The 27,272-nt window shown below is 41.3% G+C and overlaps 3 protein-coding genes across 5 annotated transcripts in view; 2 read left to right on the top strand and 1 right to left on the bottom strand.

The window, feature by feature from the left end:
- The window catches only part of enpp1 (ectonucleotide pyrophosphatase/phosphodiesterase 1), a 55,152-nt gene extending 29,906 nt beyond the window's left edge, over positions 1–25,246 (top strand). The window contains exons 25-27 of one of the 2 annotated variants that reach the window (XR_003927931.1): positions 141–1,180; positions 5,641–5,645; positions 25,217–25,246. Coding sequence is in view for 1 of the 2 variants with exons in the window: in XM_030046907.1 (XP_029902767.1) it covers positions 141–293 (153 nt within the window). In the remaining variant the exon portion in view is untranslated. Of the gene's footprint in view, positions 1–140; positions 1,424–5,640; positions 5,646–25,216 lie in introns of those variants that run through there. The other variant, XM_030046907.1, reaches the window with a different exon arrangement.
- Positions 5,785–13,989, top strand: sytl3 (synaptotagmin-like 3). Of its 2 annotated transcripts, none has more exons than XM_030046908.1 (15): positions 5,785–6,057; positions 6,970–7,185; positions 7,402–7,469; positions 7,915–7,966; positions 8,104–8,170; positions 8,276–8,348; positions 9,005–9,120; positions 10,914–11,036; positions 11,350–11,519; positions 11,618–11,720; positions 11,807–11,977; positions 12,120–12,225; positions 12,721–12,826; positions 12,975–13,171; positions 13,601–13,989. In XM_030046908.1, the coding sequence occupies exons 1-15, from the start codon at positions 5,936–5,938 to the stop codon at positions 13,690–13,692; spliced, it is 1,782 nt and encodes a 593-aa protein (XP_029902768.1). In that variant the 5' UTR covers positions 5,785–5,935; the 3' UTR covers positions 13,693–13,989. The 2 variants fall into 2 exon arrangements, with proteins under 2 accessions (XP_029902768.1, XP_029902769.1); XM_030046909.1 differs by having other exon boundaries at positions 12,123–12,225.
- ezrb (ezrin b) overlaps positions 14,019–27,272 on the bottom strand; it is a 32,983-nt gene continuing 19,729 nt past the window's right edge. Inside the window, exons 6-14 of the mRNA XM_030046910.1 lie at positions 26,933–27,016; positions 26,608–26,754; positions 24,205–24,301; positions 23,417–23,580; positions 21,715–21,845; positions 20,071–20,231; positions 17,570–17,662; positions 16,456–16,695; positions 14,019–15,726 (exon numbers count right to left, since the gene is read on the bottom strand). Coding sequence (XP_029902770.1) covers positions 15,562–15,726; positions 16,456–16,695; positions 17,570–17,662; positions 20,071–20,231; positions 21,715–21,845; positions 23,417–23,580; positions 24,205–24,301; positions 26,608–26,754; positions 26,933–27,016 — 1,282 coding nt within the window. The 3' untranslated portion in view covers positions 14,019–15,561. The remainder of the gene's footprint in view (positions 15,727–16,455; positions 16,696–17,569; positions 17,663–20,070; positions 20,232–21,714; positions 21,846–23,416; positions 23,581–24,204; positions 24,302–26,607; positions 26,755–26,932; positions 27,017–27,272) is intronic.

Consider the following 27,272-nt stretch of genomic DNA (forward strand, 5'->3'; position numbering starts at 1 on the left):
CTTAGCAGTTTAAACAAACCACAGATTAAAATGATTCTCTAGGAGCCTCTTGTCAACTTTCCTCACCTCCTTGTTTCTGTTGTTTTTTCACATCCTCTCATCTTCTTTTTTTTTAAAATCCTCCTCTCTTCCTCCCTCAGAATGGGACGGACTTCTCGTGGGTGGAGGACTGGCTCCAGCTTCACGTCGCTCGGGTCCGAGACGTCGAGCTCCTGACGGGACTCAGTTTCTACCACGACAGGATATCAGTCGAGGAGACGCTACTCCTCAAGACATTTCTGTACACTGTTTAAAATCACATATCAGAGGTCAAATGAAGATTTAAATTCGTAACAGAAGCCATATTGGTCTGCACAAAGGCCATTTTTTTGGTCCATGGTGACATACTGTAGTCAGTGTGTTAGTGGCTTTAACAGGTGCCTCATTTATAAAAAGCTGCTCATGCTTCCAGCCAGTCTCTTGCCACATCATTACGATTCCAGCATTGTCCAGTTGTGTGCAATTTTCTGCAATTATATATATATATGAGTATAAAATAATTAATTTAATCAGTTGTGTGAATGTCATAGATCTGTCCTTTATTTGTTTTTGATCATACTTTCTGAGGTGATTCCTCACTGGGATTGAGAATAAAAGTCAGAGAATGTTTTTTATAAATGAGGCTCCACAACTCTGTACCAAAGACACCATCACAATTTGCTGAGTGGCTCCACTAATTAATGCAAAAGAAACCAAAACATTTTCTGTAGTACAATGGCTGGGGAATTTCGGGAAATCCCAGACAATCTGGAAACGTTTGTTTCACCCGGTTGCTGTCAGGCGTTCCTACCACACATTCGGATCCAGATGTTTGTGATCTGGAAAAGAGCTGAACACCCAAGATGAGAAGTTTGGTCAAAGAATAACAAAGTTTTAGTCTACGATGGGAAATCACAAGAAACCATGTTTTCCATGCAGTCATGCAATATGGAATAATATTTTTCTATTTTGTTTATACAGTGTCAATGCTGTTTTTTTTAAGCATTTTGTAAATTTTTTAAAGTTTTTTTGTAAATACATGTGGGGAAGAGCAGGAGAATTAAAATTTTGATGTAATTATTGCATTTGTATGTGTGTGTGTGTGTGTGTGTGTGTGCGTATGCCTGTGTGTGTGTGTGTGTGTGTGTGTGTGTGTGTGTGTGTACTGGTTGAAATTCGCTTGGGAGCAAAAGAGCCAGCAGTGACCTTCACTCTTTGGTCTTTCATCTTTCCTCTCCACAGCGACTGTCTGGCAGTCAAGGATGGCATCATTTGTGGAAAAGATAACACTTGAACACATCCTTACCATTTCCACTGTTTTTGTGTCGCAGCAGTTTTCAAAATTGTCAGAAATGGCAGCTATGGAAAAATACACAATTTCACATAAAGACTCTTTTATACTGACTTTGTGGCTCGTTTCCTTTGTTCCTCACCAATTTCACAAAGATTTGATGGCAACAACAGCACAGCATGTGCCCTGATGTTACCCAAAACAAAGAGCATCTTTCACGTGAATCTGAGGCAAACAGTTTCTCACTGCTCCAGATTGCAACATGGGTTTGTGAGGGCAGGAAGGAAACCGTTTTTTATGCTTACCTCTGTGCATGAAATCTGCCACTTCCTCAGGTTGGCTCATGTTTCAGTACAGTGAAGCAACCCAAGAGGTAAGAGCTTGCACTCTAGGTTTCTGCTCTGAACATTTCACTCTTAATCTGACCTAGTTCTCATGTCTGTCGGTGATTTGGACATTTGGTTATTGTTTCTATCAGGTGGATTGTCACTGTGTCTTCTCCCAGTTGCTCCAGTGTTAAAATTCTGCAGCAAAGTATGTCGAGCAAAACTTTTGTAATACACTGTTTGCATTTGACTCAATGTCATGACTAGGGGAAAGTTAAAAAGGAGTGTTACTATTAAAAGCAAACCAACTAAGAATTCCATTTATAAAGGTGAGAGTTCCTGTTCTCTGTTTAACTTAACTGTGTTTAGTTTGTCTCAAGGCAGGGTGCTGCGTAGAAGCATGCCAAAGGTTGTCAGAGCAAATGCCTGGCAGAATGAGGGTCATGACATGCTGTACGCTTGTGTCACACTTTAAACATAGCTGTCTATGTCACGCCAAAAGGCAAATATTGATTAATGTATAGACTTTAACCAAGCCTCACAGTTCAGCGACTTCTCATTCTGCTCTACAGCTTATCTTTGGTGGTGGTTCTCTTTCATGTGTGACTTACACTCCTGTCACTGGAGTTGTGGTCATGTAGGTGTCTGGATGTTATCTTGTCAAAGATATGTGCAAATATGGACCTGTGCATGTGCTGCCCAAATACACATGCATTCAAAGGGGGCCATCTGTCAGCTGACCAAATATGGGGCAGCCATACTGTAGGCTTGTAGTACTTGTCACTGCTGTCAAGAGGAAAACTTTGTAACTCCAGATAGGCTGTTTTTTCTGATTTTCATCTTCAAATTAAATTGTAAAATGCCTGACCCTTAGCCTATGAAAACTCATTGCATAATTTCAAAAATAGGGGGATATCAGCACCACACAAGCTTTTTTTTTTTTTCAACTAGGGGGAAATTGATGGGGAACACACACGGTCCTGTAGCCAACAGTGTTGCAGTGTACGAACCTTTTACTGTGTCAGTCAGGCTTCAGGTCTATTCGTTCATTTTAATGAAGCCCACAGTCCCTCTGTCACAGCTTGTGGTGTGTGAGCGGGACCATGACAGCTAGTGTGTCGGTGTGTTTTTATTTGGAATTTGGTTGCGGTGTGCCGTCTGGCTTTAAGCTCTGGCGCCCCTGACAGAGGTATGCAGTGGCTCTGCTCGCTCTGTCGTGCAGGGTCTTCCAGGAAGCTCAGCTCTGCTCTCTGGGTGGGAAATGTGTCAGAGGGCCTCATGAGGACTCATGTTTTCTCACGCCAGTCACACTCCGTATTTGGGTCTCCACATAAGCAGTCAGGTGGCCTTTGCTGTCACTGCTGTGGTGGACTGACAGCAGCTCCCCACCCTCACTTCTCGGATGTTAAGTCATACTGTCACTAGCCCTGGATCATTTGAATCATTATGGCCATCTAAATAGCAGAGGCAAATACAAAATGAGTGTGCGTGGTTTTAACACACTAATGATCGCCGCCCAGTACTGTTTACAGTGTTTTCCCAATTGCTAAAAGGCATTTCTTGAAACCGCCACCCATTTTCTCAAAACCTTAAACACAAATTAAAAAACTCAAACTACGTTCACAAAACCCCAGACTTTTCTATCAAAATCAAACTATTACCTCAAAACCTTTTATCCTGTGTTCAAAACCAAACAATGTGTTCAGATCATACACACAGCAAGTAAAAATATATCAGACACTACATAAAATAGTTTAGGACACAGCATCCAGGGCATGGAGTTAACAGAAAATGTTTATTGTAAATGCATTTAGCAAAATTATATTGTAGTCAAAGCAATATCTAGACTACGTTCAGCACTTTCATAACAAAAAATAAAACTAAATGAAAAGCACATTACTACACAATCAAAGTCACTGAGATTCATTCTTCAACATCATGTCTTTGTTGGGGGTTCAGCCAGAGGACTTCATCCACGTCACAGGCAATATTTACTCAAACTGGGTTGGACTCTTTGTCCTGCTTCCCTCGTTGTCATCCCATGAACAAGGACATGGTGTACAATAGTTTCCCAAATTTCACCAGTAATGATAGTTCTTGGTCTTCCTTGGCCTCTTCCTCGTCCCCTTCCTCATCGTCCACCACCTCTCATACGTACTCTTCCTCCTCTGCCTCTCTGTGTGTTTCTGTCCATTGTAGATGGATGCACATGTGCCCCCTGTGCACTCTGAACTGACCTTTATCCTGCCCAGTTGGTGTGATCACATCATTAGAATGATGTGTGTTGTGTGTAAAAGGTGACAGCTGTGTTAGAGTTGTGTTCACATTTAGCTGTCAGTGTTTACAGTTTTGCAACACAAGTGTGTGACAGTGTGAAATGTGTTTAGTGACTGAGAATGTGTTTAAGGTTTAGCAAAAAAGAGTGGATGAGTTTTGCAAATTGTGTCCAAGTACATGAACAGTGTTTAAGGTTTGGCCAAAAGAGTGTTTGATTGGAAAAATGAGTTGAGGCCACTGAGAATTTGGTTCAGAGAATGGAGTTTAGTGTTTTAGCAACTGAGAAAACCTGTAAAAGCTCAAACCGAGTGCAGGCAGTGTTATACAGAGTTGACACTTCTGCAAACCAAGACACATGAATATTGCAGAGGAACATCAACCACATCTCCTCCACAGAGACACATGAAGACCGGCTCCATGTACCGAGCATGCACACTGCAAAAAAACCCCTCCATCTTAACAAATCTTTTAGTCTCAAATTAAGAGTTAAAGTCTTCATATACTTAAAGCAAGGTAAAAATCTGTCAGTTTGAAGAGGTAATCCCACTTGCTTCCAGACCAAGTGTCATTTTTTTGATACTAGTGGGCTGATCTCCTTTCTTGTGCTTGGTTTCAACTCATTTCTTCCCAGAAAAGTTCTTGAAACAAGTGAAATGGCATTGGAAGCAAGTAGAAATATCCATCATCCCACTGGAAGTTTTTTTTTTTTTTTTTTCACTTGATTTCAGAGGATTTTAACATTGAATGAGACTAAATGACTTGCTTGCAGTGTAAGTGGACAAAATGTCTCAGAGTAGTATTTTCTGTAGCTGTTGCCTCTGTGAGCCATTGGGCCTAATTACAGCTGACACCAATTGTTGTCACTGGCCTCCAGGCAGCTCTGGATAATAACAAGGTCTGGGTTTTATCTTCCAACACAGGCTGATGTCCAGCCATTCACAAGGCCTGTTCCCTTCACTCTCTATGGTTTATTTGCCCACACTGTCAAGTAAAAATCAGGGGTTTCACTCCAAACTGAGATATCAAGGATTTGAAAAAAGAGACATGCTCTTATAAGTGTGACCATAAAATTAAGGCAGTTTGTGGCACTCTTTAAAGGCTTTTTCACAATTTAAGTCTGTATTTGATGCATTTTACAAAATTATCCTCTATATTGCTCTATATTTCAAAGATAGATGATAAAATTCTACTGCTCGGGTAATGACTCATCTTTACAAAATGGGTATTTAATACTTTTTAGAATAGAGCTCTGCAAGTGCAGCAGACCAGACAGGAAGGAGAAAAAATAGAACAGGCAGAAGAGAGACACACATGAGGCATCAATAATGCAAGGTTTAGCATTTGGTTTGTTTGGCCGCCCTGCCATCATCAGTGAAGCATCACTGCCCCGGCGCAGCCTCCGGACACACATGTGGGTTGTGAGTTCTGAAGAAAAACCTTGTCACGTTGACGTAGGACAGGATGATGAAGTCACGCACAACGTGAGGAGCCAGAGGGGGGGGCGGAGGGCAAGCGCAGACCATGCTGCAGGCACAAATCATGATTATCTGCCCAGAAGAATGGCCAAATCGTCTCAATGTAATAGTGCATATTTGTTCCAAAGGTCACCAGATTTTACATCCAGGCTCTAAGTCTTCATTGAGTTTGACTTGCTGTCACTGGAAACAGGATGTTCTCCCATATTCCTCCAACATCACAACATGTAGGATTGACAGCTAAGTGTGAGAGGTGTGGTTTTAGTCATCCAAGCGGAAACGCTGATAGAACGATCTATATCTGGCCGTGACGTGGTTGTGGCTCTGTGGCAATCGTGGTGAGGACAGGGGGCATCTACCACCGAGCAGGATAACCTTTAAACCTTTTCACTTGACTCCACAGCCTCAGAGAGACAGAGCAGGACATCTGGAGCCTGTGAAAAAGCATCCTGTGTCCAGTAAAACGCAACAGGGGAGGGATCAAGAGGGGAGAGACAGTGAACAGAGAGGCAGTGAAACAGAAAGAAGAAGAGCAGTGAGACGGAGAGATGATCAGAGACGGCTGCTTGGAGATGGATTTGAATTTGCTTCAAGCTCTGGAGAGAGAAACAGTCCTGGAGGTTCTGCAGAGGGACAAACTTCTACGCACCATTGAGGAGGAGAGGATCAGGTAAGCAATTTATGACCACTTTCATAAGTATACACTGTGGGAAAATCGTTTTATACCTCATTGATATCTCGGCATTGTTTCCGAATATGAGAGTGAACTCAAAAGGAGGCTTAATTATGATCTTTACTCAGTGACTGGGGTATACCGATTCACTAATTACTTTGAAGCATCGAATACATAAACAGAATCCATCACTGGACTCATGACTTTGTCCTGAATCAATATGAGACACTTTGAATCATAAATTCATCTTAAAAAAGACTTGATGTTATGGGGATGTAACAGAATACTTTAGTCAGTGATCATTATAATGTGAAAAAGAATAAATCATTTTATTTTTCAGGAGAAAGAATTACATTGGTTTGATACTCTTTACTATAATGCATAATATGAATTTCACATCACACAGCTCTATGTCAGCCTGAAAAAGATACAAGGATACAAGGATACAAGGATAAATGAAGTTTATTGGTCATTATACAACAGGTTGAATAATGAAATTAAAATGTGGTTCCCTCTTGATTGATTAATTGATTGTATAGAAAATAAAATTATTAAACATGGAGGAGTGCAGATGGTGCATTTAGTAGTCTCACAGCCTGTGGGAAGAAGCTGCTCTGTAGTCTGGTGGTACGGCAGCAAATACGTCTGTATCTTTTGCCTGACGGCAGCAGGGTGACCAGGTGGTTAAACTGAGTTTCAGTGGGTTAACCTTCATCACATCCCTGCTGATGATGCTGCATGAGGTTGACACTGACAGACAACTTGGATCTGTTCAACAAAGTGTGTTTAATTTAAGATACAGTAGCCTCTGTTATTTATTTATTTATTTATTTTTTTTTTGAAAAGATCTTGCACAGTGGCAGTTCATAAAAGTCTCCATTGATTCCTCTCCATCCTCCCTGATCCCAGGAGGATGAAACATGAGCTCCAGGAGCTCCGTAGGAAAGGTGCCAAGAGCTTTGCCAGGCAGTACGGGGAGCGGACCTGCGCCCGCTGCCAGAGGCCCCTGGGAAAGTTCTGGAACTCGGGCGCTGTGTGCCGAGGCTGCAGCCACCGGATCTGCAGCAAGTGCCGCGTGGGCGTGGGAGCAGCGGACTGGAAGTGCACCGTCTGCCACGCCTACAGGTTAGAGAACTGAGGGTCACCACCAACCACGAGACAGAAACAGCTGACATATTTCACTCCTGTCGAGGTGGTGATGTTTCAACCACAAGGACAGTAAATGAGATCTGTTCTGTCCCATCACACAAAATCTTCTCATGCACAAAAGCAATCATTATTCCCCTTGCTGTCAATAGTTATTTTTTTTATAATCTCTTTCTTGTTTTGTCCATCTCACAGGGAAGTCAAAATCAGGTCTGGTGAATGGTTCTTGGAGGAGAGGGCAAAGAGATTTCCAGTCACAACAGGTTTGTTTACAATATTCAGCCATCAAGCATGGACAAGTGGTCTGTGCATTCTTGCTCATTCCACACTGATTGATAAATAACGCATAATTACAGCAAAGAGTTTTCAGCTGTTTCTAAAATATGTTGTTTTGAACTGAATAACATACTGTTACCATCTGACAGTGTGGTGAAGCAGGTTTATTCATGTATTGTAGATCTGAATCCTGATTCGGATGGAGATCATTATGGGATTGAATCAGTCCATTTTAACACTCAACGTTGGGAGCAATTTTAACTCATTTATGATTTGTTAACATTAGTTATGTGTCAGATTGGTAATTGAACTTGTTGATGTTCAATTATGTCCACTTGTCATGCTGCAGGTTTAAACCAGATTTGTTTGCAAACACACAGACCAGGAGTAACATGTTTGAAGTGGCGTTCATATTATTTTTCTGCTTTGCAGAGAGACATGAGACTGTTGGAGAGAAATTATTGAAGTCCTGCGATGTACTGAGGTATGACACATTCTTTCATCGTGTTGCTTTGAGTGTTGGCTTTTGAATGTTTGTGCAAGACTTCATCCATCAGATGAAATTATTCAAAATAAAAGACTAAGTAATGTTTGTTTTTTTTATCCCTGTACTTTTCACAGTTATATATCAATTGTGCCACCTACTCCTCCACCGCATTTTGACGATTCAGTATGGAACAGATCTTTGGTAAAGTAGCGCCAATCTTACAGCATTATTAAGCCATCATTTGCACCATTATTTCAAAGTAACAACGAATATTACATGCCAATAAAGCTGTGGTTTCATTTGCAGACTTTAAAAAACTCAAAACCTTTTACCAAATCAATGGAGGACCTAATGGTTTCCTTCACCAGCCACATTAAAAGTAAGTCTGGGTTGATGTATCTTTATGAAACATGGTCAATTAATGAGTAAATTACCTGGTAAAATTACTCATCAGGAAACTCCTGATATAAATTAAAGTGGATTGACAAGTGCATTTTGGTCACAGTTTGCATGATTAAAATCAGATGGCTTAACATTCTCTCTCACACACACACACACACACACATTTCTGGTGGAGTTTATCACAGTTGCATCTGCTTGTACTTCTGAGACGTTGCACTTTTGCGCAACAATAACCGCAATGGAAAATTTTCACCACAGACATTTGACGTACCTCATCTACCGTTTCCTTTGTAGAGACAGTACAAATATTAACACACTCAGCTTAAAACTGATTTACTAAACAACGGCAATTTGGCTACCTGAACATTTGCTCTGGCAATGATTTTTTTCCTCCAAGTTGAATGTGTATTATTCCATTTTTTCCATTGTGAATGGCACAAGTCTTTAACTGAAGGTTTCATTTGGGTCTTTCTAAATAAATCTCAGCTCTGGGGCTTGTGAAACCTGTTCAAAACCGCTGTGTGATTTCAGAAATGAGGCTGTTCTCAATCTTTTTGAAAATGTCCTCTTGTGGGGATTTTTCTTCACCAGAAAGTGACCGACATCTCTCTCTCTCTTTTTTTTTTCATGCAGAGATGTCCATGTCTCAGAACGATGTGCGAGCAGACCACATGCTGCTGAGAGTGGACGAGTCAGGATACAGAGGCCAGAAGAGCCTGTCAGACACAGACATCAGCACATCTACCAATGTAAGTGAATCTTCCAGCACATATCCGAGCCACCCAACTCTTGAGTCACCAAATGAAGGAAAAACGAATTCAACATGAGATACAAAAACAAAAGCCAGCATTAAAGTGTTACTACTGCGGCTGACAAACCTTGCTGACTCATAGCCACCTGTCTTCCCCCTAAATTTCCCCAAGAATTAAGTAATCTATGAGTTCTGTCGACCTCCACTGGCCACCAATATGAACTGCAAAAACACTGACAAAGCTGGCAAAGCCTTCACTAACTGACATAAACAGTATGAGTCAAATTTCCACAACACAGACAAGTGAGTGAGCAGTTTGTGGCAGAGATCCAACAGAAACATCTGGTGAAGAGTTAAAGCATTACAGTGCACGATACGGTCATATGGTAACAATACGGCTTTGTTATTATGAATCACTCAAAGTACCGCCGTCCAGCATGAGGTTATGCAGGGATGAGGTGGAGGAAGACGTGCTGTTAAAGGTGCCTTAAGTGATCTGTGACTTCACGGCAACCAGCAGGAATTAAAACAATATTGACAGTCCTGTGCTCCTCATGGCTTTTGTTCCAAAGCAGAAAACATGTTTGAAAGCCAGAAACCTCTGCAGTGAGGAAATCAGTGAAGTCAGAGACACTTTGATTATAAAAGGAAACCATGCGCCATCTTGGAACTACCCCTGGTGACTGACATATATGTATTGTGTTTTCTCTCCATATTTAAACTGTAAACATCATGGAATCATTACTATTTGCTTCAAAGGACATTAAGGACATGCACATACTCAAAAAAAAAAAAAAAAAAAAACAGCAGGGATTGCCGTATTCTGCTTGGTGGCAGCTACTGTCATTGCCATATGAACTGTAAGGAGTCATGGCCAGCACAAGTCAAGTTATAGAGATCCATTTAAAAATGCATACATCAGATTTTTACCTGTATCAATTCTACAGTGTCGAGCAGGCCTACAGGTTGTCTGGGTTCAATGCTGTTGATGTCAATCTTTTGCCTCATACTTGCATGATCTCTCATGAATATGATCAAAGTTGTGCGGTTACACAAAAAGTGTGGTTGGCTGATAATGTCTTAAGGTGATGTTGACGTGCTGCCGTCTTAGCGTTTCAGCTCTTCTCATTCTAAACGGATGGTGTGCATGATTTCCTTTTACAGTCACAGTGTTTCTGGTTAATTCTTCAGCATAGCTCACCATCCCTATCAACTCCCCACAGATACAGTATGATCATTTTGAGCTCTGGTAAAATAAATAAATAAACAAATAAATAGTTTAAAGGGGGCCTGTTACACTTTTCTTTCTTTTCTGTCATACATAAAATTTTATAATAAATAATAAATGTGACCAAAGTTTCAAATAATGAGGTAAATATGTTAAAGCAGCTTCAGACTGCTCTGAATACTAAGTTACCGATTTTTTTCTTTTTCTTTTTTTTTTTTTTTTTTGCTACTTTGGCTACAAGCTGACATTGGCTTAAAACAGATTTCTTTATATCGTCATCTGCTCCAGCTTGTGTTGAGTGCTGTAATGAGAAAGAGAAAGAGAAAGAGAGAGAGAGAGCAGTGGTGGTCGAGCAAGGTAAAGAGTGAATGAAGGGAGGGAGTGAGAACAAAGCAGTGAATCAGAAAAATAAAACGTTATTTTGTGATTGCTTCACAAGGCCAAATAAACTACAATATAGAGCTGAAAATGATCACAATAGGTCCCCTTTATAAGATTTTTTTTAAAAAAAACTACTTGTTGCCCCTTTAAGTTTGATCTTCATCCCAACTGTGTGTTCTCAGCTCACCAAAGGCCCCAGTCTGCCCAACCTGTTCAAGAGAAGCAATTACAGCGACCAGGAGGGCTCGTCCACAGGGGCGGAAGAGGAAGCCTCCATCTGTTCAGAGTACTCTGGAGGAAAGAGGGTGAGTAGAAGCTGATAGAGACAGATAAAAGTGATGTTAAAAATGCTGCAAGCGGCATCCTGTGACCTCTAATATCAAATGATAGTGAGAAGATAATTTCTCATGATCTCATGTCACATGCACAGCCACTAATTTTCTCCCTAGCTCTTGTTTCTTTTAACTAGCACAGTCATTCACTCACGAGTGAGTGACCTGGAAATTTAGGCTTACATTACAATGCTCCTAGAAAGGGGATTGAAAAATGATCATTATCCGTGACGTGCCTCTCTAGCCTTAAAAATGGGAGGTTACACTTTGTGGTTTGCTCCCTCAGGGCAGCTGCAGCAGCATCAGCACAGAGTGCGGCCTCTTTGAGAGCAGCAGTGTAACAGGAGAGTTGGAGCTGGCCTTGACCTACAACACCGACACCTCCTGTCTGCACATCACAGTCAGCGGCTGCAGAAACCTCACCTACGGAGATGCCAAGAGGAGGAAGTGTCACCCGTGAGTGTCTCAATGCAATACCCACACTATATGTAACGACATTTCATCACTCGCTTGTCAAAACCCCAGCAATATGCATGTGCCCTTTTTATTTGCAGATATGTCAAGATCTACCTGTTGCCGGAAAAGACTCAAAGCACTAAACTGAAGACGACGGTCAAGAGAAATACAACTGATCCTGTCTATAATGAAGTTTTAAAGGTAAAAGGAAAAGCTTAATTTGTCAGTAATTGTTTCAAAAACTGTATGTATTCCAGTTTCATTGGAATCTCTGTTGGATTTCACAGTACCACATAGAGCGCCCTCTGCTGCATGGGAGGACGCTGCAGGCCTCTGTGTGGCACTCGGGCACCCTGAAAAGGAAGGTGTTTCTCGGAGAGGCGCTCATCCCACTGGAAGACTGGAGGTTTGAGGACAAGGCCTCGCAGGGCTTCAACTGGTACCTGCTGTGTCCCAAGGTAAAACCAAGGACCCAGGAAGGTTCACATCACAAGCTTTGATCACAAATGTGTGGACAAGAATTTGAAGTCTTGTTGTCAGGGGGAATGTTTTGTTTACAAGCTGTTTTTCAGCTTTCGCTCCTGTTACTTATTTCCCCAGCGGCCTGAGAGTCCAGAAGAGGCAGCAGAACAGGGCAGAGGAGAAATGCTGGTCAAAGTCAAGTTCAGCACCAAGCGCCGGACTTCCTATGTCTCTCAAACTGATGGTGAGTTACACCAGCTTCACTTCTGTGTATAATTACACCACTCACTTACAACTGTTCTTCAGTGAAAAAAAAAAAAAAAAAAAAGTATTTTCAGGGTGTCAATGTTCAGAAACTAAGAAAAACAAGACCAGAGCTCATAGAGGAGCATCTGATCCTTCATGAGAAGCTAAAACATGAAAGTCACAGAGAACTGGAGCTGCTTTTCCCCTGACGTTTGAGCACTTATTACTGCTAAGATATTGTACACCACTGACACCACTTATAGTTACATAATTTATATATATATATATATATATATATATATATATATATATATATATTCCACTACTACTACTATTACATTTTCCAATGTCATTAACATAACTGATGTTATTCCATTGTGTTTATGAGGTTTATGACTGAAGTAATTACTGTGCACTCAGTCCAGCACTAGGGGTCAGTGGAGCTTCTCTTTTGGATCGAGCTGTGACCATCTTGTTGTCTTGCTCCTTGCAGGGGTTAGCACCGGGCCACATGGCAATGATCAACTAACTGTCCTTATCAAAAGTGCCAAACACCTTCCCATTAAAGCAAACACTAGTCAGAGCACCTACGTCAAAGGGTAAATATACATCATTGTGACTGCGTGTGTCTGTGCATTTCAGTGTCAGCGGGTCTGCAAGGTGTGTTATGTGTGTTCTGGTGTGTATTTGAGAACGTATTTTGAGTGTAAGGGCGTGCTGTTGCTATTTGTGTGTGTTGTGTTTTAGATGTCTGACTCTGAGGAGAGGCAGAGAGCTCGTCCAGATGATGTCCATCCAGCAGGGGAGACCGGGCTCCGAGCAGCTGCTGTTTGACAGAGTTTCAGCCTCTGAGCTCCAGGACAGCTGTCTCACCCTGGACGTGTGGGGCCAAACCTCCTCCAGCCCCACAGACAGGCCCCTGGGAGCAGCTCGAATGGACCTGGGTAAGAGAGGCGACTTCCTTTTCCAAACCCAGAGATTGTGTCCAGAGTGAGAATCGGGGTAACTCGGTTAGATTCAAGGCAACCTTCAAATTCAATTTTTGGGGCTCTCTCAGATGTGCCAGGAAGCTAGAAATCCATGCAAATGAAATAAGTGGAGAAAATGGGGGGGGGTCATATTTCACAGATGAGATTTAGAGCCACGCCCATCACAGGAAGTGGTTTTGACTTATTTAAGAGTGAGGTATCCAGGGCGGACTCTTCAGCAATTCCCTCTGTACAATAAAGCCTTTCTTGTCTCTGCCTAAGCAGCGTGTGAAGGATATGCTCAGTTTCTGGTTTCACTGCATTATGAAAAAGAAAAAAAAGCTTGTGAGGAAGGCATGGTGATGTCACTGATCTGGCATTCTCTGTTAACCCCCGATTCCCCAGGGTCACTATGGCAACCGGTGTTGCAGATGCCCAACAAGTGGCATGACTTCAGCTTGCCCATTCTTGCCAACGTCAACAGTGGGAGAATATGACGGCACTGAATTCAACAGAGGAGGCCTGGACGTTTGACCTCTTTCCCCAAAAACAGACTCAGCACTTTAATAAGCTGTTTGCACTGACAACCACACCCCCTCTCACTTTCTGTCAGTACTTATGTTGTAATTATTATCAGCTATACATTATTTATTTAAATAGTTGGCATACTGTATGTTCTGATTGTATTTATATGATTTACTATGCCCAACTATGTTTGTAAGAAATAATCAATGTATTTATCTATCAAACTGTGTCACTTTCTGATTGTGATATATGTACGCACATCTGCAGCAAACATCAAATAAAAAATAAAAACACACCAGTCTGTAATCATAGGAGATTTTTATTGCCAATATGTTGAACACCTCATTATAAAATCCTGTTCAAATACAAAGGCCAGCAGAGCTGTGTGTCTCCATTACAGTGTCAGTAAAATGCTACTCTAGTCCACGTCCAGAGAGAGGAGAGTGAGATGTGCTGGTGTTACACTGCCTGGATTGGTCACTGGTGGCCAGGCTGCAAAACCAAGTCTTCAGAATTTTCACCTCAATCCTCACTTTAAGTATCAGCATAACACTTAACTTAAATGAAAAAAAACACAATCAAAATTGTGAATGATTTTTCAAAACAGAGCATTTTTTGACTTTGCATCTTGGCCAGAAAGTTAAGACCGAGTGTCTGGACTGGAACGTCCAGAAACTGCAGAGGGACACCAAGGAAAAGAAGGCCACTTGGGAGGATAAAAACCTCACAACACATACTCGACTCTCGCTTGACAGCGACATGATAAGGAACATAGACAGAAATAAAACACAGTAACCTACGTGTCCCCGTCAACACAGTGCTCTGAAATTGTGAAGATAAAAACATTCCTCAGCATTCTGTGAACTGCACGGCAAAAAAATCAAAAGTACCTAGCTAGAGATCTCCTTAACCGATTTTGGTGGCATGCAGCTGGATATTTCCTAAAGTAAAAAATAATAATTTACAATTAAATCTCTTTAATTTAGTGATCTAAAGGAAAACTTATGGAACATAAGACTGCTATTATTGTGGTCAATATATAGAACCTTTGAAACATATTAAATGTTCTCATTATCATTAGTAGATAGCAAAATAGCAAAAATATACAAACCAAGATGAAATACCCTTTTTAATGTCCCATATACAGTATAAATATCAAACTAAGCATGATTTTAAGCTACTGTATAGCAATATTAAACATAAATGGAAGTGTTCAAATATAATGGAAAACAAAAACAAACAAAATACAATTTTATGCTTATACTGTTTCCCCTTTCTGAGTGGTCCCTGCGAAACAACACAAACATTGTCCTTTTTCACCTTTCACAACAAATGATAGACATCAAAAAGAAGCGAGGCTTTCGATTACATCTGCTATGTGCACATTGTGGAATAATAATAATAATAATAATTATAATAAGGATAAAATTTGGCTTTCCCACTACTTATCACACCTCTGGTTATAAACAATGATTTGGTCTGAACCGATCAAATTACACACAATCAAATACACAAATAAGATTTGAAACACTAAGAAAGAAGGTTTTGGCACTAAGTTTTTTGTTAAAGGATTTGCTAAGCCCTGCATACTGCCGGACAAACTTGTAACAGGAGTTTGCCTCTTTGTAAGTGGTGATGCACACCTGTCACCGTGCTGATACTGCTCCAGTTTGGTATAAATCTGAAAAGGATACGTGTTATGTATGCACTGTGATGTGTTGTGTGTGTGCTGTGCTTTGTAACACCAAGTGTTTGTGTGTGTTAGTCGAGGGGTTAGTAGTGAGAGGTGGTGACCATTCAGAAAGGGTAAGTGGCTGAGAGCTGCCCGGCCCGGAGGCGTCTTATAAGGCCTCAAACTCGTCGATCCTCTGCTTGGTGTTGCCCTGCCTGATCTGTCGCAGGGTCCTGTACTTATCTCGGCCAGCCCGCACGTTCTCCGAGTGAAGCACGTCATTCTGGGTCTTCTTGCTTTCGTCACGTGCCTGGGCCAGCTCGCTGCTCAGGGCCTGAGGGCAGAGGAGGAGGGGCAGGTGTGAGATGTGGCCTCTAACAAACTAACAGCACCATTAATAGTAAACAAATGAGATTTTCACTTGAGGCAAATACAAGTCAACCAATTTGCTTAAGCTTAACATGTTGATACAAGGCATCAGATTATTTTTGAAATGTTCAGCATATATGCATATGTCCCTAACAAATTAACATTAAAATACAACAACAAAGATAAATGTTTGTCCTGCATGAAATGACATTATCTTAAAACGAGCAGCCACCTGCTTTTACTTCCAGATAAGGTAACTTAGGTTAAAAAAAAAACATGTTCAAACAAACAGAAAGTGCACTGGAATCTGACAACTTTACCCCATTCTATTTGGAGATTTTTTTCACATGTGTCAATAAGGTGAAACTGTACAAATGTTTCAAAAATTCCTTGTACCAATCAAGTTTAAAAGAGAAGTGTCACATGATGCCACTTATTGAAATTCCTCAAGGGAAACTGCATTGGAACTGAAGGGGGAGAAAAATGTGCTATTATTTAAAAGAAAAAAAATCAAAATCATGGTAGAATTTTTTTTGGAAGTCTACAGATTTAGATCGATACAATTTTCTTAGCACATTATGGCCTGAATACAGCTATTGATCATAACTGATCCATGTGAATTTATAGTGTTTTTATGAATGAGTGGCTGTGTGATGGTGTAACGCTGCATGGCGTGGCGAGGTGCTGTCCTCACCATCAGCTGTTTCTGGACACGCTCGTTCTTCTCGGCCTCGGTCACACGATCCTCCTCGTTGCGGTGGTCGTTGATGCCTTCATTCTGCAAGTCGGCGCTGTGTGTGCTGGTGTTCTCCTCGCTGTCGCTGTTGTCGTCCACGTGGTCGTACATGGGGGGAGGCGGAGGTGGCGGGGGCGCCGTCATCACCAGGTGCAGCTCCTCCTTGGTCTTTAGCAGGTCGTCCTGGGCCTCCCTGGCCTGGTCAGACGAGGAGAGAAACAGCAGCAGAGGCAGACGGGTGAGATCTCAAATGCTGTTTGTTTTCACTGATACAAACCATAGCCGAAAAATTCTTTTACTTGGTTCATTTAATTTCATGCTGTCCAATTACAAGCAAACTAGGGCGTGCAAACAAAGGTCACATGGACTCACAAGCGTCTCATTTATTGTTTTGGTAACCTGCCATCGTGTGAGGTTAGGTTTTGTCAGCATCATGGTAATCAAAATAAACCTGACTCCAGTCCCTGTAACTTCAAATAAAATTTAAACTAATTATTGACTTTCTCATGTTGGGACCGTCTCCTTAAAACTATAAACCTTCGTATTTGGAAATGTTTCCTGTAGTTGGTTCAGATTGAAGAGGATCTAAATAAACATGAACCTGACCGTGATTGAGACTTTATTTAGTGTAGTTAGTTGGTGCCACCCAATCATTGTTGTCACCTGCCCAAACAAGTTAAATAAATCTCTCCCAACATGCTTATTATGCCCACGCCCGCTATGCACAGAGAATCAAGAAACTGGAACATGTTCACCAACACTACATCACTGAATCCCTCCCTGTCAAAGGTTATACATGTTAAGATGTGCTACCATTTCTTAAAACACATTTGCCACACAACTATCTTTATTTACATTATTATTTACTGGATGTAACTCTGAGCTTTCCATTAAAACATTTGCATTATGTTACCACCAAGCATGACTTCTGCATAGATTACACATCTGGCAAAGGTTTACATTTGCACTTTTTGCACTGTAGTGTAATAGATTGCAGTATTAAGTCTCTGAAAACACATGCATAAATTTATAAGGCAGAATCAATTCCAGCTTGGATGGTTCAGAGTCTCACCCTGTGCTGCCATGTCTCGGCCTCCTCCTCCTTGCGTCTCTTGGCCTCCTCCAGCAGGGAAATCTTGGCTGTGTGCTCTGCAAGCTCTGCAGCCTAATAAAAAAAAAAAAGGAATGAAAACTTATTTAAGATTAAAGACAACTGATCAGGGGTTTCCACAGTGAAAGTTTTCTATTTGTTTAAGCAATAAGGCTACATTAAGTTAATTTTTAAAGGTGTTTCCAGAAAATGTGAATGAGTACATGACAAGCAGGTAGAGTCTCGACTGGCACTCCTCCCAGAACAACAGCCCTAATAGCTGCCTAATTTGGCAGGTTTGCTGTATTGTTATTGGCACAACCACGGGAATGCTTCCTCCTGCAGGTTTGTTACACCTGAATTGTCTGGAGATCAACATCCAGCACTGTGACTCTTCTGCACATGAGAATTTACGGAATCCACCTAAGAAACACCCTATTATTATTTATTTATTTATTTTTTGGAATAACTTAGTCAAGCATATTATTTTCATCCAGAGACAAGAAGCTTGAGAATATTTATGAACTTTATGCAACCTTAAATAATCTTTCAAGGGCAAGTTTGTGTGTCAAAATTTATATTATTATTATGATTGATAATAATATTATTATTGTTACAGAGAATTAGACAGTGAAAATTTTCATGAACATCTGCATTTACAGAAAATTGCAATGGTATGTTTCCACCCTTTTAAAAACAATTTCCACTGTTATGTATAGTGCTTTTTAATAGCCAAGAGGAATTTAATTAGTCCTCTAAGCTGTTGTAAAACCTCTATAAACCATAGACTCGCGTGGCTTAATTGAAAACCTGTTTTAAATATGGTGCTCTACATTGAAATTATTTTTAACTTCAAGTTTTCAGACCTAAAACAATGCTGGGCTCTGATTACTGTCAAGAATAGCAACAGAAAAAGGAGCCGCTGCTGGAAATGTTAACAATTACATCTCTGAATAGCCTGCAAGCAAAAGTGGTGCATTCTTTCTGACCACCACAACGAGAACAGCTTGTCTTTCAGCAGACTAAACGAACCAGCGGCACAGCATTAAATGGTGCACCTGCTTTTGTTGTCCACAGTGTGTGTGCACTGTGAGCCGTAAAGACTGCACACACACACTCTCACAGAGCTGTGCACCAGAGCTCAGCACAGCTTGCAACATTTGGCCATAAAATTGTTCTGAGAAAGGTGTTCGTCTGGCAAACGGTTTGCTCAGAGAAAAATATTTAACACAGCTGATGCATGTGGCACTGTTTTAAAGTTACCTGCTTTGGAAAATTTTTGGTAGGGGTCAACTGTACTTCATACATTGTTCACACATTTAAAAAACAACTCCCTTACGTGTTTTCACTGACTGCCAGGGGAAGCTGCATGGTGACTGAATCCATTACTCATGCATCTTAATAGGTTCTAAGCACAAAGGGTGTTGCAGCGGGTGTCTGTCTGTCCTTTACAACAGTGGTGGTGTTTGACTGAATGTAGACTAAGAGCCACTCCAGCCAGCTTTACTGCCAGGGCTGTTAAAAGTGAAGGAGGGAGCTCCACCTACACTGGGTCCACACTAAACCCTGTGTGTGGTCTGCAGCAGACTGGACTGGGGTTGGGGGGTCAGTCTGAAGTAGTGGGGTGTAGTCCATCTGGACGTTACATATTGGTTTTGTCTGGTACGGGCTCAACAGTCAACACTACAGCAAGCCTGGGCCAGACCCGGCCAACACAGCAGCTGGACACACTGAACACTTGAAACATAAAGGGTTCATTTAACTTATGAAAACAAGGCCCTTGCTGAGTGGAGAATTATTGGGAAAAAGGTTGCTGGACACTCATAGCTCCCATGAAGATTCATTTGTAAACTCAACAAAGCAATCATCAACAAAGCAATCATCTGAGTTACTCTGGGATTTAACAGTGCTCTATGTAAAACTGTTGATGGCAGACTGAAGTGAGGACCATTTAGACTGAAAACACCGAATTAGTGACTCAGGCTGATAACGATATCAAGACAAAACCATCATTACTTATTATTATACTTGTTCCATGTTTTTTCTCAGTTGAGTCCAACTGGTCCTCACTTCAATCGACCCTTGGCAAGTTTGCATATTGCACTGTTAAAGACTGCTCAGTTACACAGCTGAAGGCCATCAGGTTGCTGTCGCATGACCTGTGTAGACAGGTGCACAGTGACCACTTGGTAATGTGAAGAGAACACAAACACTAACTGATAGAATAAGTAAGTCTGTGTCTGTGTATGTGTATGAGTGTGCAGCAACTTTTGAGATCTATTAAGCAGATCTCTAACCCTTGCACCTCATATCTTTTTTCTTGTCTAGCGGGCATTTCGGCAGGTAAAGCATTAACACAAAAATGGTAGAATATACCGAACATGACAAATGATGGACTAAAAAGCTTGTTTCCCTTCCTGGGTTTCAGGAGCAAGTTTCTCTTGCTTATCAGCCTGTGGCAGTATATGAGGAGCTGTACTGACCAGCTGCTCCTGGTTCTTTATCTGGTCCTCAGCCTGGCGGGCCAGCTCCTCTTTGGCCACAAGGGCAGCCTGGCGCTCTGATTCCAGACGGGCTGCCTCATCTTCAGCCCTCCTCCGCTCCTGCTCCAGCATGACGGCTCTCTGGATCTGATCCTGCAGGTCTGAAATACAGTAATAGAAAGAAAGAATATGTTATGAGGCAAATGTTCAGCTAGTGTACACAGAGATACAAAACTACACCTATTGATTGATTTATTGATGCTCACTGCTGACAGAATGTTAAGGGAGAGAGTTTTTTTTCAGCTGGTTATGGAGAAATTCAAACTAAAATTCTCAATTTTTTCATTATTATAACAAAAACCACACAACTCTGCTGACTTCGCTTCAACCAGAGCTCCTTCTCACTATTTACAGTCACTGAGTATCAGCAATTTAGAGTTAAATTTCACTTGTGATCAGTCTTGCACCATTACATGGAGGCACTTTATTTAGAGTCAGTTTAGCTTTGACTGCAAGTGTGTTCTTCAGCATCAGAATCAGTATTTGCATAGCTGACAACAATCAATATCTCTGTAATATAAGAATCACTAAAATTAGAGGGTTGAAATGTGAAAAAGCTATAGCTTTCCTTAAAAATAAAGTCAGGTTTATGGCATCAGAAGAGTGCTACAACAGCACTGTTCATAGCTGTGTGCTGTGAATTCATCGCTAACACGCAGACAAGTAGCCTGTAAGAGAATGCCCTGACCTTCAGGAGTTCCCATGTTTGAGGTAACAAAGTATAAAGTAGCAATTTAACTAAAATTGCAAGTCAGAAAATTACAAATTACAACTTTTCAATGTTATATTGCAACTATTCAGTGTTGTATCAATGCTACTGCTTAAAAGCATATGACTAGTGTTGATGGAGAAAAAATCAGAGAGTCCTTGGAGACAATGGTCCAGTTAGATGTCAGTCTCAGAAAAGTATACAAAACTGGCTTTCAAATACTTTCCTATGACTGTCTAAAGTTTCAAGTACTCACACTGTCCAGTGTGGCAAACCACACTCAAAATGGAAATGGTTTAAAACAAACCACAGGTGTTAGACAGATTCCTGTTACAAAAGACTCAGGATAACACCTGTATTATCTTTATGACCAATGTTTGATAGAGAAATTGCTCATCAAGGCTGAAGAGGAGGCTTTGAATTCATTTAATGTCTTATCAGCCTGATAGGCTTATCTAATTCTGTGCACAAGGAGCTGGCAAGTATCAGCCTATAAAATGTGATCAATGACAAACAAAAGAAGAAAAGTACTGTTGAAGTTTTCCATTATACTGAGTACATTACTGCTGAAGTGAATCATAAGCCGTCCAAGTAATGCTTAGTTTTAGGTTTATTTCAGACTCCACTGATAAAGTTTACAAAAAAAATTAACCTGTCAACCTGTGGGAAACAGAGCTAAAATTCTACACGAATAATCAGCTGTGCCTCCAAATAATTCAATATTCATATCCTTCACCAACTGTACACACATAACCATATGTACATAAGTTTTGTCTACTAACAGAGACACACACACACATACACACACACTGCCTATTCTCTAAGCTAAATGACAGATGAGCTACTGAAAGCCCCTGATGTCCCCCACCCCTTACCTTTCTCTGCCTTCTTCGTCTTCTCCTCAAACTGGTAGAGCCTCATCATCAGCTCCTGCTTCTCTCGCTCCATCTGCTCCTTCTCTTTCTCGATGGCTTCCCTTTTCTTCTTCTCATTCTCCAGCTGGGCCCTGCAGATAAGAAACAGCCATCGTGAGACACAAAGAGAGCTGACGTAGCTGACACACAGTTAACACTGAAAAACAACAGTTGTGGGGCACAAGCATACACTTACACTAGCCAACACACACACACACGTGCATGCATATGTATACACAGACCCAGATTCTCTACACTTTTGTGTACCAACAAGTGCTTACCTAAAATGATAAAATCAGAAAGCCATATTTACTAACCATGCACAATGAGTGTAAAGTTGCTATTTAAGTTACATATGCATCAGCATATGTAACTTATACTCGGTAAATTTCATTATTTTTCCAATTTTCTGATTTTGGTGTTTGTAGGCATGGCCATGCAAAATGAGATTGCAGCATTAAGAAAGATTTTTCTCAAATAGTTCGACCTTTCTGAAAAGCTGTTTCCACTGTTACAAGATGCAGCATCATGATCAGCCAGTCAGACAAACAAAGTAGAGGGTTTTCCATCAAATAATCTAAATCAGATATAGATCAGATCAGAGGGTGCTCCCATATTTTATCTTATTTTTTAAAAGGTCATGTAAGGGTGCTAGAGTGCTCACATAACACCACAACTGTTCATATTTTACTTTATTACTAGCCTTTCTTGTTACTATTTTGGCATTTATTTCCCTTATCTATTGCTTTTGCTGCTGCCAACAACAACCACATTCACCCCTCAGGGATCAGTGTAGTTTCATACTCCTTTATTTCTTATTTGACAAATCAGCAGAAACTATGCGTCTGCTTTGGTTTGTGGCACAGACTCTCATATACCCTGACCACTGTAAGCTACCGTGTGTGAACCCTAATCCTTCTGCTGCACACCGGTGATCTACTGGTTCTCCATCTGGTGTTCAGTGTGTGACAGGCATGGTGTTACATCACCATGTTTGAACAGCTGTGCAGGACAGACACTGGCCTGACAGCAGTATGTGAGACATAAGGGTTGCCATCAATTCACTTTCAGTTCAGCTGATCCAGGAAGTGGATTTCCTTCCCAATCCAACCATGAAAATCCTGTTCCATATGTCCCATTGTGAATGGAATAACTGACGAATGAATGATCTATTATTAACCGCTGAATAGCAGTTTGAATTTACATATTGAACTGAATGAGGTTAAAGCGGACTGCTGAGACTGGCATCTGCCACTGGCAAAGCTGCTTCATTCAGTGTATAATGAAGTTATAGTGTACCATGTTGATCTTACATATATGGTGTGAATTATATTGGGTATCTACGTCACTGTTTTTGCAAAGAGCTGTTTCTGGTGAGTTTTCGTCATGTACATTTTTAAAGGCATAACCTCCACAAAAGAATACCAATCCTGCCCCACTGCAGCAGAGTGTAGGGAGACAAAGGGGATCATGACATTCTGGAAACCTTGCCAAATCACGCATAAACTATCATGATGGACAGACTGCAGTACTAGTAAGCATTAAAATGTCTTTATTTTATTTTGGGTGAATTAATCATTAATCATGTATTGGTAATATGTTTACTGTAATGTTTGCACAATGTTGTCTCTGTGTCTTTCTAGGTGTCAAGCAGTTTCCATACCTCTCCATCTGTCTCTGTTGCTTCTCCTCTCTGGCCTGGGACTTCATCTGCTGCACCTCAATGGTGTCTGGCTTACGGCGACGCATGTACAGCTCATGGTTGCCCATGCAAAGCTGCAGGATGCGTTTGTTTATACGCAGTCGAGGGGCATAGAACACAAAGTCCTGGGAATCAGAGGGGAAACAAACAGAGAAATCAGGCAAGGGAGGGAGAGCAGGAGCAGAAAAATGAGCAAACACCAGGGTGAATCAACTGTTGTGTTGCCTGCTCATTGTGCGTTTCTGATATGAATGACAAAGGCTGCGCTAATGGCCATGAGCTGATACAGGGGAAAACTGTTAACACCATTACAGAAACCGCTCGACTTTTATTGAAAGCCAAAATGTCTACAGGTGCAGAGATAAGGTATATGGAAACCACAGGGATGTATGTGTATGTGTGAATGGAGAGTGGGTGTCCGTCAGCAGTACCTGGACAGTAACCAAGGCTCTGTTCTACATGTTACATCAGAATAATGATATCTTTAATGGGTTTCCTTCCCACAACAGAGATACAAGATGGTATGGATAAGATGGAACAGGAGAACATCAAAAAAGTTCTGAAAACCTTTTTACTTAAAGTGGAACTGAATTTATGAATGCTTACAAAATATATTGGGACAGATGGCAGAGGTAAAAGGGGACAGAAGGGGGGGTTGGAGGGGTGGGGTCCTGGGGGAAACGGTACATTTGACACAGATGTCAAATCTAGATGAGGGTTGTTGATGCCGTATCTGATGTTGTACTCACCGGGGCTTTTTTGTCAATGGGTTTGATGATGAACTTCTTATCGTTGAAGGAAATGTTTCTGATCTCACTCCAGGGGAAGCCAATCTTTGGAGTCAGTCTGCAGGAGTGACCACATGAACACGAGTGTGACTGTGACACTGTTCCACACGTGCAATGCAATTCATTTGTCAGGTGGGAGTACTCATATCCACACATGCTCTTCAAGACCAAACAATCTCACTCAGATTTACAGTCTTCAATGTGTACAATAAATCTCTTCAGGGCTGGCTATAAACTTGTCTGTCTCTGTCTCCAGCAACTGTATGAGGGATGAATCAGGGGTGTAGCCAGCTTCTGCACTGTGCCAGACAAACCTAATGGATGCCAATCTCATTTGACATATGACAGAGTTGCAATGTGAACAGTAACAAGCTGTGTGTTGTAATATACTGTAGTTATGCAGTGATCCACCTCACAGTGAAACTGTACTGTCAGAGCCTACTGCCTGAACTGGAATTTCAATCCATTACTGACCCTGACACATGCTTGTGGAATTGAGAAAATAATTTGGAGGTTATCTTTGCAATTCAGTATTTCTGTCATCGTTCTGAAGGTTTTTCAAGGTGTGTGTACCCTTCAGTGTCACACTAGAGAAAATGATCACTCTGGTCATGTGATTTACAACAATTTTCTAAAAGCCAGCAGTGGCTTAGAAAGAGGAAGACAGCCCCAGTTGGTACACTGTTTATCTGGAAATAAGGCGCTTTGGCGGTTAATGAGAAGAATTCTTAACGTGTAGAATGAACGGCGATGGCAGGCGAGCAGGCTTTAGGAACCAGGGACTCAAAAATTATCTTAATAAAATGGATCTTAAGGTTTCACATTCCATAGAAGCAAGGCCTTACAGTACAAAAGTGGTTTACAAAAAAAATGGCGATGTGTGGAAACAATATTATAACAATTTATCAAAGTCAGATTCACCATTAAACTAAACAGATCAAATAGATGCCTGCTTTTACAATTAAACTGTGAGTGTGTGTGTGTGTGTGTGTGTGTGTGTTTGACAAGGGTGGTTGCTAAGAGGAAAGCTTGGCACCTCAAGCAAATCTGTCCTATAAAATGAGGGAGCAGCACTGCAGTTAGTGGTACAGGAGAGCAGAAGGAGTTAATCCCAAGTCAAACTGTGCCTTGGTGCAGCCTTGGCTGTACTGCTGCATTGTGGGCTTGCTGCCCTCATTGGAGAGACTCCGTGTTGTAGGTTAGCCTCACATTCTTAAGTGCCGCACAGCTTGAAAAACCAGTCGGCGTAACCATGGTTACAGCAGAGGGCACCGTGGAAGAGAGGCATTTCTTTGCTGATCCCAGGGAGTGCATAAAGAGACAGACTCACACAAGGACACAAAGCCCTGAATGTTCCTTATACTGTCTCTTCTCATCTACTGGCTTGTTACATTCAGAGGTGTCACAGTTATACAGTTATATAGTTGAAATATCATATTAACTTTGGTGCAAATAGCAGATAAGCAAATAGATTATTTGGACGCAAACAGAAAGCAAAACACAACTTCTACTAAAAAAGAAAAAAAAAAAAAAAACACAGGGTCCAGTTAGAGTCCTTAGGAGGGAGAAGTTTTGCTTTCTCATTAATCCATCCATCAATTAGCTGTATTTATTTCACCCATTGAGGCATAAACAGCAGACCACACTGCTTTCAATGCAACTTGGCATGGAGAGCTCACATATTGCAGCCAGCTCAATATGGAGGGAGCGACAGCTGGTAGTCAACAACACAACTGAGCCAGCAGGTCAATACAGAGAGTGGCTGGCGGGATTACCACCGCAGGGTCAGTGACTGAACGGCAAGTCAGCTGGGATGAGGGTGGACACTCTATGACACAGTCTACTTCACTCCAGCAATCCCATAGACCAGGCCAGGAAAACTTTTTTTTTTTTTTTTTATAATCCATTAGCCACGTGGATCCCAAAATGCTAAAATGTCTGGCTCAACAGACAAATGTGTCAACCACAACCAAATCTTACTAGAATTAGGCTGGTAACTGGTGGTAATTTCACATCCATTCATGGAGCTACACTATCTGACAGCTATTAATGCCCTCAGCTAAAACCTTTGGTCTTGATCTTAACAAAATCTCAATCACTAAGTAACTTTGAGTACGGTGCTAAACAGTAAAGAAAAACTCATCCAATGAGACAGAAAATGTTTACTTATTCCTGTCATACTGTCTACTGAGAAAGAGGAGAAATGGGTAGTGATTAACTACAGGCATGGACCTCGCCCAGCCACTTTACTTCTGTGTTGCAGGGCTGTAGCTAGGGGTAAGCAGAAAACAAAAAGCAGAACAGACACTGACAACAGGGCTTGACCTGAGCTGTTTATTTCTGCGATGGACTATAAGTGCTTACTTGTCCTCTTTCTCATAGATGTTGAGGCCCAGGGCGTCCACTCCCAGCCACAGCTCTGTCCCTTTCTTATTCTTGATGTCAAAATAGTTGACTCCATACATTTCAAGGTCCTGGGCAATCTTCAGGTATTCCAGCATAGCGTCCTCCCTGTAAAAATGGACAGGATTCAGGACAAGCACTAACAATCTATGTAACTCCTACTCATACAGCAGAAAAAATGTATGCAATATTTACATACCACAATATACAGTTATTGTTTAAATTAATTTTTTAGCTGCATTCACTCAATGTGTGCCATTGGCACATACACACAGCACACACTCACTTAAGCATCCCACGGTGCTCCTCGTGCCACACCTGAATCCTCTCCTCCCACTGTTCTCTGGACAGCTTGTGCTGCTCCAGGACTCTACAGGAAGAGAAAGGACGCTAGCAAACATCAACTACATCACAATACTTGGTACAGACAGGAGATCATATCTTTGGTTTTGCTAACAGTGGCAAATAGCATTATACCATGAGTAATGTCAACAAAGCCATCTGATTGCTAATGATAGATGACAATCCCTACAAAGGACAACAGGCCAAGTCTTATCAGTAGCTGAGCCAACTCTTGTGGTAAACAAGAAACTAATTAATTTTCGTTTCTCTTTTACTCTTATGTA

Source organism: Myripristis murdjan, chromosome 24 (assembly GCF_902150065.1).
Source record: "Myripristis murdjan chromosome 24, fMyrMur1.1, whole genome shotgun sequence".
NCBI classification, from domain to species: Eukaryota; Metazoa; Chordata; class Actinopteri; order Holocentriformes; family Holocentridae; genus Myripristis; species Myripristis murdjan.